The following is an 18788-nucleotide window of genomic DNA, read 5'->3' as shown; positions in this document are numbered from 1 at the left end:
TTTTGGTCCATTTTTAATATTTACCTTTAAAATTGTTTAAATTTTTCTTTTAGATACTGTACTGTCTTAATCTAAAGGTAACTGACTTCTTGTTGGAAACAGACCTACTTTAATTCTGAAGTAAAATAAGGAACTTTGGGTAGATTGAAGATTATGGCATTTACTTAATCATAGAAAAAGGAACTTGTTATAAATGGAAAAGGGAAATGTGGGAACATAAAAAAGGGAAACGTTTGATAACAAAGGCGCTGGTATCTTTTGACTTGTCCACTGAGTTATCAGTGAGCTGAAAAGAGGCCCAATGGAGCACAATCGTACTTATTTCATTTTTCTGTGGCTCAACCAAAGTTTGTTGAAAAGGACAGTAGATCATGCAGTTGAAGTGATTTATATAAAAATATATAGCCATGAAAATGTACTTTACCTGCAACTGATTAATTTTTATTCAAAATTTGTCTAATTGAGAAGCTCCAATCTGGTTTTAGGGAGAACCACAGCCCAGAAACTGCTCTTTTAAACTTTTTTAATGATCTGTTTTAGCAGCAGATGATGGCAGCTTTTCAATCTTAGTTCTTTTAGATTTGAGTGTAGTCGACCACCACCTGCTGATCTTCTGGCTCAAATATTGGGCAAGCACTAAATCTTCTTAAATCATGCATGGATAACTGAAGTTTTAAAGTTTTTGAAGTTTTTCCACCCCCCTTGCTTGTGGTGTTCCTCAGGGGTCTGGTTTAGCGCCTCTCCTGTTTTCAATCTATGTGCTGCCACTTGGTGCCCTTATAGGGAAACATGGCTTAGATTGCCATTTTTATGCGGATGACTTACAGCTTCTCCCCGCACAAAAAAGCTGAAGCCCGCAATCACTAAAATCACTCCTTCACTGCTTTCAAGAAATCAAAGACTGGCTGTCTCAAACCTTTTACTTTTTAATGAGCAAAAAATAGAGATAGTCTGGTCCCTACTGACTCCACCAGCTTCCTACAGAAAGACCATGGCCCATTTATTATCCCACCTTCAACTGTCTGCTAAAAATCTTCGTGTGATTTTTGATTAGGCTTTTAAATGTGCAAACACATAAACTCAGTTGTGAAAGGCTGTATTTTATCAGTTACAATCCTTAGCCCAAGGGAAACCATTTTTATTTTTTCAGACACAGAAAAACATATCCATGCTTTTATTGCATCACGGCATGACTATTGTAGCTCCCTCTATTATGGGGTTCAGTCAGTCCTCTTTGTCTCACCTGCAATATGTGCAGAATGCTGTGGCCAGATTTTTAACAGGTACATGAAAACAGGAGCGCATCACCCCTGTACTCGCCTCCATTCATTGACTCCCTGTTGATTTTAGAATACATTTTAAAATGTTATGCTCATTTTGAATTCTCTCTGTGGTTTAGTACCCTCCTATTTATCAGACCTTTAAATCCCATATACTTCACCCTGATCTTTCAGATCCTCTGAGCAGTCCCTCCTGGTCCTCTCAAGGGCCCAGTGCAAACTCAGAAGTAGCTGTGCTTTTTCAGTGGCAGGATCTTGTCTATGGGACAATGTAACTTCTCAAATAAGAGGTGCAAACACTAAACATTCATTCAAGGCTCAGCTCAAAACCTACTCCTTTTCTTTGTCTTTTGACATTGCTTTAAGATTTCTCCAAGTTGTGCTACATTTTCCTTTCTGTGTGTTTATTCTGTGCCATGTTATTATGTCTTGTCTAAAATCTCCTGTGTTGTTTGTCTGTTTTTTCTTTTTATTATGCATTCTGTGGGAAACACATAGGCCAGCTGAAAGCTGTTTCTAATGTGTTATACAAATAAAGGTTACTTACTTACATACGTACTAAAAATATATAAAATAGATAATAATGCACTTATTATAGACTTTAATCAAATTGTGATTAACTTACTTATCTATAAATAAAAAAAATTATTGTTTAGATAAAAGCGTTCAAACTGGGCTGTGGTTCATTCTTGGTTGAGTAGGCCTGCTTGCCACCAGATGATGCTGTATGTACGCACAGCTCTAAATATATTCATATAGACACTCTTTCTTGTTTTATATTATACAGTCACTTAAGATTTAAGATAAATTAAGATTTAAGATGATTTAATTAGAAGTTGTCTCTTGTGTTTTTCATAACACAAAAGCAGACAAAGGAAAACTTTTGTCAGTTGTATCGTTTAGTATTGTTACAGGGTTGCCAAGTTTGTTGCCGTTGGGTGTAAGGAGGATGCTACGTCAAAAACCTGGCAACTTTGACTATGCGCTGGATACAGCAGACAGTATGGCGGACAGCGAGAGTGATTTGGAAACAGACGGGCTAGAATTAGCCCTGGACACTTTATATATCAGACACTGCAGCAGCGAATCGTCTCTAAATAGCAAATGCTATTGCTCTGCGTTTTGTGAGGTATGTTAGACTCCTTTGTGTGCTATGGTCGACCTCATCGGAGTCTGTTTGTCTGCGAATGCTACCAGCTCCGCTAGCTATCGTTAGCCTCAAGACAAGCTCTATTTATGCAGTTGTGTAGCTGGTATTGTGGCATACTTAGCCTGAGTTAAAACAGGAGTGGTCAGTTGAAGGTATGCAGATATTACCAGTGGTATTAGCTATCTACCTCTTGGAGGAACTGTGTTTTTTCTAGACAGCTTACCGATAGTTGATAATACTTAGCTCAACGGCTAGTCAGGGAGGCTAAGCTAATTAAAGGTATGGAGTTAACATGGGTTTTCTCTTGGCAGCTGTGTTTCACTAAGGTAACTATATGTATGTGCTATTTATAATACATTACGTACAGGAACCGCCGCATAACCTGCTTAGAGATATTAGATTAAGTAAATACCTACATTTGTTGTTAAAATGATGGAAAACAACTGAGAGCGTTACTGTTCAATGATGCATACCATTACTATAAAAATGTGGATACCAGAGGACTGACAAATCAGAGAAGCATGAGTTAATATCAAGTTACTTTGTCAAAACAGAGTAGCATACAGATAAACTGTGTAGTAGGCTATAATTGATTGTTGCAGTGCACTTTGATAGCAGTAAGGTCTTTAGTTTGCCAGAAGACAATGCTATTTAAAGTGCAGTAATGTTGATGTAGTTATGTATTTTTATCTTTTTTCCATGCGAATCAGTTCAAATATCCCTCACAATTTTCTTTTAGAGTGTTTTAATCAAAAAGTCTAGTACACATTCTTGGCAGCTATGGGCCTACAACATTGGACTGGCATGACTTGCAGCACCTTTAATGTCACCACAATAATGGATTAGGAATGTCAATTTTTTTGTTAATTTACAATTGTTAAAGATTTCAATGTTTTTTTGAACTGTTAAGCATTTTTATGTTGTTCTTTCATAGTTGATAGAGGAGTACACAGGGCAATGGCATGTCCCTCTCCCTCAACTGAAGGTCCTGCGGACTGCTCTTTGCAGCTTCACCACAGCCACTGCTGCCTTCCCTGATGATTGTCAGCACATCCACTATGTTCTCAGCAGTTTGGCCTTGTAAGTAGTATGTTACTTGCAAAGCAAGTTTTTTTTTGGCAATGAACACACAGACTAAATATTCTGTTAAATTTTGATTTCAGTGAGGAGTACTCACCTTCTCTTGCACTGAAGTGTGAAAACCTTTATCACTTGCAAAAGATTTCTGAAAACATTTTTAATATTTAAACAATTCTGACCACAGAATTGTATGGAATAAAATATGCATATAAATATTAATAAGTAAAACTGCCTCACAGCACATATTTTTATGTAATACCCTCTTTTCTTAATCTAAAAGGTAAGTAGATAATAGAAAGTATTATATTTGAGATGTTGTTTGCTTTTTTTATATAAGTAAAACTTGAAAAAAGAATACATTTTCTGGAGGAAATTCAACTCAACCTGGTCCTTAAAAGTCCCCCTCTCCAAACTAACTGTACGCCACAATGAACATCTCAGTCTTGCTGTTTTTCAACAAGTAAGCTAACCCTTTTAGGTTCATTTTATATAGGATACCAAACTGATGCTACCTTTTACCAAAATGATAAGAGGATCAGATGTTGCTATGTGATGATTGTCTATTTTATGTTATTAGCACTTGTATCAACTATAAATTAAGGACGTTTAAGGTGACTGATTTGAATATTATGATGTATTATTAATTGTTAATGTTTTGATACAAACTAATGTTGTTTTCTTACTATCTTTTTTGCAGGAGCTTCTTTGAACTGATGCTCTTTTTTAGCAAAGAAGAATTTGTGGAAGAGCCTTTAAAGGACATCCTTGATTCATTTCTGGTAATATAAAATACCCATTGATTCCAGTATTGTTTTAATCATTTTTTATTCAACAACACTTTGTAAGGTCCAGCTGCCATACTCTTTTATTTGTAAGCAGCCAGTTGTTATTTTGTCAACAAATAGTATAACAAAAAATCTTTTTGAGCATCCAAGAGGATAGCAAGATAAAAATATATATTTGATAATAAAAGTTGTGGCATGAAGTCTGTAAAGAAGATACCAAACTAAAATATTGGTGTTAGACTTTTGGACAGTCAAAATACATAAGGTTTGTTCACTGTGCATATCACATGCCTGTCAAAATACAAGCAGAGGCTTTTACACACATAATAGCAGTTGCTGCTGCAGAAGACTCCTCCTCATCATTGCTTAAAATAGCTGTAGTATAGCCACTCAGACTTTGTATTTAAAGTTCTGTTGGTTTGAATATTAACCCACTGTCAAACTCTGGGTTAAAACCAGCAGGACAGGAGTCAGTTAAATGAGACAACACTTTACATTATGATGCGTACAAGGTCAGCTTGGTAAAATGACTATTAAGTGAAGGTAAAAAAAATATTGTGATTCATTTAATTTTCAGATATTAAATGAAGACAACAGAAATTAGGGTTTTGTAGAGAAAATGTAATGAATAGCTGTTGGGGGGGAATAATTCATGTTTTCCCTGTAATGTGAAAGAGATTTACATTAAGTTTTCTGTAAGAAATATATTTTTGTCTCATTTTCCCACTAAATAATAGAAAAGTATTTATATTATTGGTAAAGACCTGAATTGTCAAGGAGTATCAATAAGGGTTTCAATTATAATATAATCAGCAATATCAATTAATGATCCCATATCTACAGTTAAAAGTACCTCACTCAAGGTACATCAGTATTTTCATCTGTGCTTAATAATTTTTTTTAAGAACTGGTAATGTGATAATTTGTGTTTACAGTTACATAAATCTTACTATGTGGCTAATAAAACATTTTGATCGAAGTCATAACTGAAAAGTAAGGACATTTTATTGACTAAAACTACGCTACAATTTTTTGAATCTTGAATAACAAAACTTAACAAAAACTATGAAAAGTGTACAAATTCGTAAATATACTGAAACTCAGAGGCATTTTAGTCTTCAAACTAAATCTTAAATTGCTACCAAAATTATCTGTAAGCAGCAAGTGTAAACAAATAATGTGTAATATGTGGTGAAGTATTAATTATGGCATCTAGCAAAAAAACATCCCTCAAAAGTAGTCTTATCATAGTTCTTATCTACCAGCAGGGCTTGACATTAACTTTTTGCTCACCAGCCACAGTGGCCAGTGGTTCTGCAAACTTACTAGCCACTCAGCATTTCCACAAGCCACAACTTTGGTGTTTGGTAACTCTGAGCTATATGCCAAATTTGGTACAAAGGATGTGATATGACACACGTGCTCTGCTTTCCCACACCAATATGATCAATATCAGCTCTCCTCCTAATAAAGCACTTCTCCCTGTACATATGAAACAGCACACTACTGAGATATGGGTCAGACTGTTAGAGACAGTCATCTAAGAGTCAAAACTCTTAGATTTTTATTTTCTTAATGGATATCGAGTTTATGCTAAAATTAAAATACTGTTAACCGGCTGTTTATTAGAAAAAGCTACAGCAGATTACAAGAACATCTCTAATTTTCACTCTGACAAATCTTCACCGGAGAATATTAAGTGTCCAATTGCTCCTGTCCTCTGCTCTATACTGTATGGAGGAAATGTTTTCATACGTGTGTCTAATACTAATTAAAATATCTCTTCAAATGATAGATGACTTACATGTGGTGGTGAAGCTCACATTAGGAGAACATTAAACAACGGATGTATAATATAAGAAGGAAAAAAAATCACTGTTTAGTTGAATTCTCTTGGACTCCAAAGGGATCAGTTACAGACTTTTATCCTTCTGCCTCTGTTTCTCACTGCCTCAGTGAACTGATTTAAAGTTTCAGAGTTTCTCTCATCTTTTATAACTGTTAATTATCGATTTATGGCAAATTTATAATTAACCCTGGATATACAAACATTTAAAAGTTTCAATGACATTTAAAGTATACGCACCTTTGCAGAGGTTTTTATCATTTGGATCGCTCTCAACAAACAAAGAATATAGATGGAGTATTAATTAAACAATATTTAGACACACTGCTAGCCCTGGCTCGCACGAGCGACAGAGACACACAGCTGGAGAGCACACACACATAAACGGTGCTGACGCACATGGACAGAGAGGCACTTTAAAGCAGAAAGAGAAAGTTCAGGTCTGAGTTTATCCTGCAAATTCTGACACAGTTTCCCTAAACAGATAGCCTTCAGTCTAACCAACACGTCAGTGTGAGTGTGTGTCCGTATATGTCTGTAAGTGTCGCGTTTGTGTGTGTCTTACAGCATCAAAGCCCTTGGTGCTGCGTAAAATACGCACGAATGGATGAAGAGACAAAACACTTTTCAGTTATTTTGGAGGGAATTTTGAGCTTTTATGTGCCAAACAGCCTCTCTGTAACAAGTCTAAATCATAAGGGCTAACTGACAAGCACTTTCAGAGTGAAGCATTAGTTGTGACACTGATAAATTCAGCTCACCATCTGCTACCCTCCAACGGTGAAATCCACCCGCATTTGGCTAGTTGGTGGGTGTCAATGTCAAGCCCTGTCTACCAGTATATCTAAGGAGATTTTATTTTGATTAGTAGCCACACTGAACTGTTTGGTATTTCCTAGAGGATCTGAATGAATCATTTTTCTTTTCAACTCTTGATAGGAGTGCAGTACTCGGCTCCAGAGGCACAGGAACATCTACTTTCAGCATGTGAAGCAGATCATCAAAGCAGGAGGCCCATGGGAGAATCCAGTGCTTCAAGGAATCCTTAAGGAGGCGGACTTGTCACCACAAGAGGGTTGGCACCTGATCATAATCAATCCAGCCGTCAACTTTGCCTCTTATCCTGTTTGGGGTTGTAGGGGTTGGAGTTGATCCCAGCTGTTTGTGGGCGAGGGGGAGCGTACAGTCAATTAAAAGGCCCTGTGACAGACTAATACTTCATACACACAGAGGACACTGCATTTTAATTTTTGTGATAAGACTTTTTTTTTTTTAGATAAGACCACTTGTTAGGTCTTCACAATTGTAATCAGTCAAAAGATGACACACGTTGCTCTACTATATACATTTTACACTTTACACAGAGTTCAGCTGCAGCTGTTGTCTTCCTTCGTCTTATGCACACAAGCATAACTCCTGCTTCAAATAATGTATGATTTAAAAAAAACCCTGTCCTGTAGAATTACTTATATAACCAGAAGAGAACAGCATCGGTGTTGGTGTAGTTATCATTGCCCGAGACAACACCTCTATGTAAATATCCCAAAAACATTAAAAAATGACTTGTGTAATTCACTTTTTTGCAGTTGAGGACCACTTGAGCTCAGAGTTGCCGGTGTTCTTTGAGCTGCGAGTTCGCTATTTGCAGGCCTGTGAGCGACTGCAAGAGGCCAAAGCCCTGGCTAAAAGCTGCATGGAGAATCGTGAGGCTGGAAAGCATCTGTACTTCCATCAGGCCTACCTGACCTGCCTCTACAAAGCCTCGTTGCATGAACATCTGCAAAAAGAGGTAGGAGACTAAGAGTAGAAGGACAAACTATATTGGGACTGTTTAGATGAGTATTTATTAGTGGTTGGTGGAAAGGGTGATGTGTCAAGAACAATAGTCAGACACAGCAGTGCCACACAGCAGTGCCACACAGCAGAAATATTTTGCGTGATTTGTAATTCCCTTTATGATTTGTTTATGCATGTGTGTACCTCTGCTCTATGTTTCAGATGGCAGAGATAGATGGCCGTGATGCTGTAGAGATCATTTGCAATACAGAGAGAGTTGAAAAGGATGAGCTTCTGTTGTCGCTTTGTAAATCTTTTCTAACCCAGCAGCTACACAATGGAGACATGTACTACATCTGGTGAGAAGAAACTTAGGATATAGGCTTCACATTTAACATATCCCTGCCTCACTGGTAATAGTTACTGTAATTTAGCATGCTTTCTAATTCTTGCTAAAAATATCATGATAATTGGCCCAGCTTTATTTTTATATTTTGATGCAGTATTTTCTAGAGGTTTAGAACAGTTGTTGCTTAATTAACATTTCACTTGGCTTGATGTCATAACTGGTCATCCTCTACCATTCACAGGGACCTGGTGTTCATCTGGAGCAGGTTGCATCTAAGGGCTCATTCCTCCAGAGAAGGTTTCCTTGCAGAGTGTTTGCAGTTGGCTTCTTCTGCGTCTAACGTCCGAGCTATTTTCCCCTTCATCAAACTTGTCACCACAGAGGTACTGCTAATGTAGAAAAAACCCCATTTTTTAACCTCCTTTGCCCCTGGACAAACAATCGAATGTGCTGCACTATAGGAATTTTGAATCTTAATGTGTTTGAACAATCCAAAGATGTATCTGTTCTTTACCTAAAATAAAATTTGCGGTACAAATTCTGGTATATAAACATTTTTTGAATGGCATCCCTTGAAGCAGTGGTTCTCAACATTTTTCCTTAGAGCACCCCCTACTTGTATTCTAAGAAATGGTGAACCCTCCCAAGAAAAATTCGGGAAAAAAATTATACATGATTGCCTAAGATTTTAACAGCAGGTTAAATTGTTTTCTGTGATAAAATCCAATAAAACATGCCCATACACATTTGTCACAACCAAAAAACTTTATGAACTGTCCTCTAATTGTGTTACCTTGATTTTAGTTGTGAATATATGCCAACCTAATGATAAAAAACCTACAGGCAGACAAAGTCTTTGCAGCCGCCACTATCACACAATGCACGAGACTTTATGTGATTGAAAATTCATTCCCATTCATATTGTATTGCAAGAAGCCGCTTTGACTTCACTTCTCATAATGTGCTGGAATGCATAACACTACAATCCAAATTGGCACAGCAGGGTTTCTGACTGCTTTCCCCTTCATCAGGTCATAACTGCATTGAAAGAAAATGGGAAGTATACTGTTAAGTAAATAAAATGTGTAGAGTGCTGGTTGACAGAGAGCACTGCCCCGTAAGGAGAACGGGTAAGGGGTGGAGGAGGGCAGAGCAACTCGCAGGCTTTCTATGCCATATTGCAACAACAAATGCAAGAGCAACACAACTGCACAGAAACTTCTAGTTTTAGACTTTGCTGTAAAAAATTAAAATTGTCATGCAGGACAACAGTTTAAACATGTGTCCCTTTGGGAAGACTACGGCTTGTACGACTTGACTTGTTCCAGATTTTAAAGTATTGACAATGACAGTGTTAACAAATATAGTTGAAATTTTGCCCATTTCCCACATTAGAAGGTTTTTAATTTTTTAATAAATATCTAAAAGGCCTTAGGCCAGTCTGAACCTAATCTAATCTTCTAAACTTTATTTCAGAATGTGACCTTTGTCTACAGATACAGCTCTAAAACAGAATGACTTATTTGGATGTTGAAAAATGATACTAAATGCTTGTACCATGGGATAATATTTGTCAGATCATGCAACCTTTAAACATTTAGAAGCTCCCCATTCAAAGACCGCTAGACTTTAAAATGCAGCTAACATGCCTGTGATTAGATGTAGAGGTATAGGTATATAAACAAAAATGTGCACTTTTTTACCTTGTTTTAATACTAAGTGTGTGTTTTTGGACAGCTGGGGGGTGAAGGAGTCCAGGTCTGTGTGGAGCTTTGTGCCAGGGCATTGCAGCTGTGTGACATACAAGCTGACAGTGTCACCCGTTCCCTGGTCTGCAAAACCATCGCCTTCCTGCTTCCCCATGACCTGGAGATCTGTAGAGCATGTGCTCTGCTGGTTTTCTGCCAGGAACGCAGCCTGGAAGCGTACCGAACCGTCTGCCTGCTTTACATGCACCCAGACCAGGAGCAGCACCCCCACAACAACCCTGTCCGCACCTGTGTGCGCTTCCACATTCTGCAGGTTAGATGGGCATAAAAGGGAATAAATAATGCAATAAAATAAAAAAACAATTACAGTTTGACTTGTGTCTAACACTTTACCATTGTTGTTTGCCAGATGCTCAAGGAGCGCCTGTGTTTTGACCCTGAGTTTTGGAACCTGCTGGCCATTAGGACCCAGTGCCTAGAGCTGATGAATGACAAGGTCATGAAGGCTGCAGTTCTCAATGAGATGAGGGAAGAAGAGGAGAAGCAGTACAGAGAAGAGCTATCAATGAATGACCTGAATGATTTTGAAAATGTCCTAAGCACTCAAGGTTTCAATTCTTGCCCATGCACAGAAACTGTTATAGAGAACCAAGACTTTCAAGAAAAGCAGGCTAAAGTTGGAACAAAGATCAAGGGTTTTGCCCCATCACACAAACCTCTCATAAAGAGAAGACAATGGAGACGAGTGCTGCGGAGGAAAAAACCTATATCTGATGAGGAGGTGGACTTTGGTGATGATCCAGAATTTAAATACAATCTCAAATCTTCAAGCCACAAAACCATGTATTCACTGAGACGGAATCACACCAACAAGGAAAATTCTGCAGCAGTAAAACATCCTCGAGACCGAAAAAGAGAATACTTGTCTAGATGTGTGAAGAGCCAAATACTGAAAAGGAAGGGCCGTAAAAGATGGTTACAGGGTCTTCCGAGGTTTGAGCCAGTACAGGTGCCTGTACAAGTACAGACAGTCAAAATCCCAGGGAAGAAGCGAGGACGGAAACCTTTACAGAAATTGGAACTATCCTACCCTGAAAATGAAATATCAGTTACAGAGGAGGAGTCAGGTTTGGAGAAGTTAAGTAACCTAAGAAATACGCCAGACATCTCTCACAACAAGATTGAATTTGAAGTTAAAAGTGAACAGGAAGAGTGGCAGTCTGAGGTAAAAGTTGAGCCAAATGTTGAGAATGAAAACAAGAAACAAACAGACCTAGCATGTTGTAGCAGCCTTGATGAACAAATACAAGAAAAATCTCTACCACACCTTGAAGGTCCTTCAGGTGAACCTCAAGCTGCTATTGAAGCTGAACCAGAGCTTGATGGTCCACCCTTAGAGTTAGTGGATTGCCCAATCGAGCAGTTACACAGCTACTCTCTTAAATCCAAATGCCCTGAGAGTGAGAAGCAACCTTCAGAATATCCTGCACCTGAGGACCTTCATGAGGACACAGAAGAGACGCTCCAACCCAAAGAGGAAACAGAGGACTCAAACAGAAAGGTCAGTTTGTTTTATTAAAACACATCACTGGGCAAATTTGTGTAAATTTCATGCACAACAAAATTTACAGTTTGAAATATGTCACTCAACAATCAGCTGCAGCTTTGCACAGGTGACTTATGTAACCTTGATGTTTAATGGGAGAGTTAGATGAAATATTTCAATTGCTTATATGCACCGACAGAATGTGACGTGCACTTCATTGCATTTTTTGTATGAATTTTAGAGATGAAATTCACTGTGTATTTTCATAGCAGCACCCTTGTGTTTTCCTTCAGAAATATCTGTAAATTTGAGTACATTGCAGACTTCACTTATCCCATGCAAATGCACCACACCAAACACTCTTGTCGGGGGGTAATTCACAAATTATCAGAGGTCTGCAGGTAATACTAGTCCTGTGTGAATAGTACTTCCCCCTTGAACTTTTCACTTCATTTGACCACAAACTGTCCTGGCGTTTTGCACATGCTCAACAGTTCCTGTGCCGAGCTGTAACCCAGAAGTTGCTGAGTAGGGGTGTAACGGTACAGAAAAATTTCAGTTCAGTACGTACCTCGGTTTTGAAGTCACGGTTCGATATGTTTGCGGTGTGGTAATTGAAGCGAATACATAAAAAAAACAAACTAAATTGTATTAAAATTAGGGGTGCACGATAACTATCAGGCCGATAATTATCAGGCCAATAACAGGAAATTATTACATCATTCCGACAAGTCCGATATCGTGATGACTAGCCCTGACAACATATATATTTTTGTCAGCACGGCAGTGCCCCACTCCCACTATGAGACCTGAATGGCCTGCAGTGAATGCTGCGTTCAAGTGATGTCGGCATAAAAAGGAAAACTCTCTCTGACTGGGAAAATTTAAGAATACCCCCTCATGTTGGAAAACAACTCATTAACTCAGTCATAATTTTGGTAGTTACTGACTTGTATTGACATCCACAGTATTTTTCCACATTACAAATAAACAATAGAAACATGAACTTAAAAAGGCTGAAAGAATGACTAGCAAATGTGGGAACAGCACAACGAGCATGCAGCGCAGCGTGCTTACGTTTGAAAACAGAGAACGTGGCATCGATTGTGCTGGACTTCTCCAGAGTTTCCGATGAAGACAGTTTGCTGGTTATTTGTAACAGTTGTTCCAGGCCACGAGGAGGGAAAAGTAGCACAAGCTTCAATACTTCAAACCTGATCAGTCACCTGAAACATAACCATTGCTTCGATGGAGTTTTGAAAGTATATGACGACGCCCGGGCTGCTAAAGATGCTAGCAACTTAAAGCCAACCGCAAAGAAGCCACTGGGACTTACATACACACACACACAGGTCATGATCTTATATATATATATAGAGATATATATATATATATATATATATATATATATATATATATATATATATATTTATATATACACACATATATATATACATATATATATATATATATACATACACACACATATATATATATATCTATATATATATCTATATATCTATATCTATATCTGAGTGATATCTGAGGCTGATAGTTGAAGGCAAAATTAATTTTATTCACAGAGCCAGAGCACCAGTGTTATAATAAAAACTATCTTAAAGAATAGGAAATTCATAACTGGCTGGCAAGACTTTTTGTTGTTCCTCCTCATTACAATGACATTCTTGTTTGAGTGGAGCCTTTTTAAAATGCTTTGATAGATCTGCTGGGCGACGTGTTGTCAGTGACACAGCTGCTGAATAATGTCAGTGCTACTGTTGTTGTCTTGGTCCACTGTTGTATTTTACTGGGAAACAGTGTTCCTAAACAGGACACTTTTATCTGGGAATATTCAGGCTTTTGCTGTTGTTTGCTGTGGTTGTGTGGTTGCCAGGACAGTGTGACAGTGAGTTGCGCTTTGGTTTTCTGTCTGTGTATGAGCTTCGTTCCACATGTATTCATATGGTACACGTCTGTACGAGGGATGCAACAGTACACGGTAAAATATTGAACCGTTCGGTCCACTCTGCACGGGAAAATACGCCTTTATGGACCACGGGTTTTTGGATTTGTAATTCACTTTGAGCTGATGCTTTACAGGCCATTGTGTCTGTGTGTATGTGCGCCTGTCCAGGCAGGAGAAGAGCCCTCCCTCCAAGTTAATGTCCAATCACTGTTGTTGTAATTGGAGCCGGGTTCCCGCTGCAGCTCACACACATAAGCGGAAAAAAAAACAAAGAGGCATGGCCAGCACCAGCAGAGTTGAGAGACAACAGTTTGAAGAGGCACTGGCTTCATTCAAACCAGTGATGTCGGTTAATTTTGGTTTCACCCCCGAATACAATGACAAGGTAGTGAAAACTGTAGACAGAGTAAGCATCCTGATATAATGCTTCCCAAACACAGGACGGTGGAGCTGAAGTATTGCCTGATTTCACAGCAACTTTTTTGTGGCATGTTTTACATTTAAGCTGGCCGTCTTCCACAATGACATCCTGGTAATTTTTTTTTTGTATCAAAAAAAAATCCCACACGGCTGACTTCAACCGTTTATTCGGAGGGAACGGCTCTTCCTCTGCCCTGCTGTAGCATGTTTGGGACTGTGACACGCCTCCACCTGCAACTGCATGAAGCAACAGGAGGCGGTGACACGCGGATGTTGTGTAACTTTGTTTTCGTTTTGGGCGGGTTGCGCTGTCGTATAAATATTTTTCCTGGCATAATCTTTTCCTGAAATTGACGGTATTTAGGAAACATTACCATTAACTAATAGTAAAGTTTAATACCGCAGTTAATTGTGAAAACGGGTAATCGTGCCATCCCTAGTTGACAGGCTTATCTTCTTACAAAAAAATCTCACAATAGCACAGTGTTAATTCTGTCAACTAAAACTATGACTAAAACTATGACTAAAACAATTTTTTCCATGACAAAAACTGGACTAAAACTAACAAAACAGATCTGTAATGACTAAAACTGACAAAACTAAGTTTAATTTTTGTCAAAATGACTAAAACTAGACTAAAATGTAATGTAGTTTTCATCTGACATTCAAAATCTGTGATATTTCTCCATTGTGGGTAAATCTGTCAAAATGTAATTTATCTGTATCTCTTCTGCCTCTCAGCAGTAGAAAGCAGGGACCCCAGGTTTGGCAGAGTGCAGAGAACACACTACCATGATTTAGTACCAGATTTAGGCAAGAAAATAAATGCTTGGAATAAAAGTAAAGACTAAAATGTGAGGACTTTTTATGTACTAAAACTAGACTACAACTAAAAAGGGTAGAAATGACTAAAATCTGACTAAAACTAAAATGTATTTCATTTAAAGAATAAAACTAAAATTAAAAAAAGCTGCCAAAATTAACAATGCAATAGCAGAGGAATAAATAGCTGATTCCCATACTGGTTAATTGATATTGCACTTAACACCCTGAATATAGCCTATAGCGAAGTATTCTTATGTTTAATTTGTCAAGGATGAAAATGAACTTTTTCTTTTGAAACTGTTTACCTCTCTGGAATTTGTTTACTGTGAAATGCAGTTTCTACTGACAATCAAAATAAAGAGATACTTTCGGGAGGGAAAAAAGTTGTTCTCTTTACGCACAAAACACGTACCGAAACCGTGGCCCAAAAACTGAGGTACGGACTGTACTGTGGCTTACCTGTGCCGTTGCGCCCCTAGTCTGTACCGTACCGAGAGGCCCGTATCGAATTGGTACGGTACAAATACACGTACCTTTACACCCCTATTGATGAGTGTTGTCTGCCTTTGGATGTCGCCATAGGCAGCTTTAACTGTAGATTGACTCAACTGTATGTAAATGTATTGTACGACAAGCATTAATTTGACATATAAGAGAGGCTTCAAGCTTCATTCGTGTTATTTGATTCTGTTGTTTTTTTCATGTAACCTTTTAGGTCTGATTTCAGTGATTTGTTTGTGTTCCTTCAGGTGGGTGTCAAGAGAACTTGGAGGGAGAGAATGCTCCGCACCCAACAATACGCCCACTTGAAGTTTTACTGCACACTGTGCCGCAAAGACTACAAAGGCCTGAATGTTATGAGGCATGCTCTGTCACACCTTAAGAAAAGAAAGTGCATACTCTGTGGAAAACGCTTTAAACATCTCCCCTTTGCCAAAAAGCATGTTCTGGACCACATAGATGAAATGTTCAAGCAGAACTCTGATGATAACAAGCCATCCTCTGAGGAAACTCCGAATGAAAATGGAATAGTGAATAATGTGGAACAGCCAACCCAGCCTCAGGTTAGCAAGAAAGTCAAGCAGAAAGTGTCAGACCTAGACAGGGACGTTCGAATCATCAGAAACATCCGAACCCTCATAAAAAAGACATGCTTGGTCAACAAAAAGTCCAAGAACCCACGCCCCGGTACTGCTGAGCTGATAGATTTCAAGGATGATCAGGTGATCATTAAAGATGGCGTGGTGATTGTTAAACATCAACCTGTAATAGAAAAAGATGGAGAAGGAGTGGGTGAGGAGCAGCCAGAAGGACAAAATGGATGTGTTGTGGACATGAAGTATCACCTGTGCCCCTCAGAGTCCTGTGACAGGGTATTCTTGAGGATCAGCTCCACCCTCATGAGGCATGCGGTAAAATGCCATATCAGTGATGAGGCAGTTCTGGATAAAGTTTTTGTTTGGGCCAAACACAAGTGCACACTTTGCCTTAGGTAAGATAAACACTATGTTGGGTACCTTACAGACTGTCTTCTGTTGTTAAAATCTTTATACAATCATCTGCTGTTTTTAAAAAATAAATCTTTTAAACAAGAATGATTTACAAAGTCAGGATATAGGTTTCCTTGCACAGCTCTGCATCCATTGTGTTGGTGTACATTATAGCTAATGCTATGTATTGGTTTTTCATCACATTGCTCATTGCTCTTTTCGCAGGAAACTACAGTTCTTCCAGCACTACAAGGACCACATGAAGCAGCATGACAATCCTCTCCAATACTTCTGCTACCATTTGGACTGTAACCAGCGTTTCTTGACACAACAGGAACTGAAAGACCACATCAGTACCCACCAGCCCTTCAGGCCTCAGTGCCCATTTACAGCCTGTGAGAAGCTTTTTCCAAGCCTTCAGTGTCTCTATGACCACGAATGGAGACATTACAACCCAACACCTCAAAGGGATGAGCTCGAGGTGGGGCCCAGCAGACAGAGACAAAGTGCTGAAGCACCGTGGAAGCAGAGGGTGAAAGTAGAGGAAATATGGTTGCAGAACAAAACAGAGCAGAGGTTGAGTCCTGCTCTTGAACGTGCCGAGGCCTCCAATCTTGAGGATTTTATAGTTATCGAAACTGAAAATCAGTCTGATGAAATTTGTGAAACGCCAACCCTAACCATCTGTCAGGAACAGTTAAAATCTGAAAACTGCTCTGAGACCTATCAGCTGGACGACATCAAAGCTGCTGTCAATGGATATGTGGCTGGGACAGTAAGTCAAGTGTCTTTGGGAAATATCATTCCTTCCTCTACTGGTGCTGCTACAGCTACTCCAAGGAGGAGTGCTCAAAAGAAACCTCGCACTGAGTTAGACCCCTTGGATGTCAAAAACCGTGAGGATATGTCTATTACAGATGAAGTTATTCGCCATCGACTTGGAGAGCCGACCATCACCGAGCACAAAACGTTCAAACCAGATGATCCCACTTATGGCACATCAGCAAAAGCTAATTTTGTTCGGCCACCGCCCTCCACCTACCTGGACGAGTCTGTGACCTCAATGCGCAAGAGAAGGTCTGAAGAAGAACCTGCTCAAAAGAAAACAATCTACTGGAAGGCAACTAAAAAGAACATCCCTGATCCTAAAACTCAGCCAAAGGAGGAAAATGTTGCTCCAGAGAACAAGATCAGACATCGCTGTGTGAAATGCCTTTCCTCGTTTGGCAGCATCGAAGAATTACAAAAACACCAAGCACTGAACACCTGCTCTGCTCTCTTTGGCTTTGATTCTGATGATGAAAGTAAGAAGGCTTGACTCACTGCTAACAGAGTATAAAACCATAATTGTGGTAATTTTTCTAACCTTTATCCTTTTATTTTCATTTTAGGTTAGTGGAAGAGAAGAGGATGTCTAGATAAGAGTGCTCACAAGAATCTGCTACCAGGCTCAGGACAAGCATTGAAGACAAAGGAACACTGGACTTATTTGATGCTTTCTAACAAGTATGTAAACAAAGGAAACATGATGTGCCAAAATGGTTAGTTTGTGGATTTTTTTCTGCTGTTCATTTAATTTTTAGGACCTTTTTTGAAGCAATAATTTTTACAACTAGTTTTGAGCACTTGCTTTGTGAAATATAATCAATACCACCTGTATCAGGTTTGTAAAACAGACAAATCTGTGGTAAATCTAAAACTCACAATAAGTCAGTATTCACTACTTTCAGAAAGTTATATTTTTGTCAGTAATTTAAAAAAAAAAACTGACAGAAGACAACATGAAAAACAAGCAATTGCTTGAACAAAAGTCATGTGCAGCTTTAAATTTTGACTTGTATTTGGTTGCTATCAGTTTGACCTCTTAATATTGCAGAATAAATGGGTCATATTCTGAGGCCTTCAGCAGACAGGTAAAGTTGGCCAAAATGATATTTTTAATCTCTTTGAAAATTCACACATTCATTTTAAGTAAATGTGAATTTTTTGCGTTCTGCCCAGTTCCCACATTACTAAATAATAACTCTCATTCTTCAAATGTTTTGCTGGGACTGAGCACAAGGTGTGAACCACTTCTTTTTCCTGGACAAAAATAATTTACTCTCCAATTTTGTGCCGAAAAATGAGTTGGTATTGAGGATTTGGCTTTCAGTTTATTTTTTCCTTGCTTGTAGAGGGTTTTTAGTCATTTTCAGAAGGGCACGTCTTCTCAAAATGTGTGATTTCCAAAACATACAGTTGCAAGAAAAAGTATTTTAACCCTTTGGAATTTCTTGGATTTCTGCATAAATTGGTCATAAAATGTGTTCTGATCTTCATCTAAGTCACAACAATAGACAAACATAGTCCGCTTAAACTAATACTGCACAAAGATTATGTTTTCATGTTTTTATTGAACAAAACATGTAAACATTCACAGTGCAGGGTGGAAAAAGTATGTGAACCCCTAGGCTACCCCAACTGAAGCTCAACAGAGGATGGGTGATGCAACAGGAAAACGACCCAAAGCATTGAAGTAAATCAACAACAGAATGGCTTCAACAGAAGAAAATAATGCCTTCTGGAG

The 18788-nt window shown here is 38.6% G+C and overlaps 1 protein-coding gene across 1 annotated transcript; it reads left to right on the top strand.

Moving 5' to 3' along the window:
- The first annotated feature begins 2280 nt into the window (after window positions 1–2280).
- znf654 (zinc finger protein 654) lies at window positions 2281–18507 on the top strand. The gene is made up of 12 exons (XM_041807807.1): window positions 2281–2409; window positions 3365–3510; window positions 4208–4289; window positions 7081–7216; window positions 7728–7930; window positions 8140–8276; window positions 8508–8649; window positions 10004–10288; window positions 10385–11536; window positions 15482–16224; window positions 16448–17526; window positions 17614–18507. Exons 1-12 carry the CDS (start codon window positions 2284–2286, stop codon window positions 17616–17618), a joined length of 4236 nt encoding a protein of 1411 aa, XP_041663741.1. The 5' UTR covers window positions 2281–2283; the 3' UTR covers window positions 17619–18507.
- The last annotated feature ends 281 nt before the right edge of the window (window positions 18508–18788 follow it).

The sequence above is a fragment of the Cheilinus undulatus genome, linkage group 15 (genome assembly GCF_018320785.1).
Source record: "Cheilinus undulatus linkage group 15, ASM1832078v1, whole genome shotgun sequence".
Classification (NCBI taxonomy): Eukaryota; Metazoa; Chordata; class Actinopteri; order Labriformes; family Labridae; genus Cheilinus; species Cheilinus undulatus.
This window is presented reverse-complemented; position numbering and strand designations above follow the sequence as displayed.

What these genes read in the sequence shown, in the direction of transcription:
- znf654 (XM_041807807.1), top strand. Translation starts at nt 2,284, where the DNA reads ATGGCGGACAGCGAGAGTGATTTGGAAACAGACGGGCTAGAATTAGCC. An exon ending in GTTCTCAGCAGTTTGGCCTT is followed by an intron (nt 3,511 to 4,207) that starts GTAAGTAGTATG and finishes TCTTTTTTGCAG; the next exon opens with GAGCTTCTTTGAACTGATGC. An exon ending in TGCGCTTCCACATTCTGCAG is followed by an intron (nt 10,289 to 10,384) that starts GTTAGATGGGCA and finishes GTTGTTTGCCAG; the next exon opens with ATGCTCAAGGAGCGCCTGTG.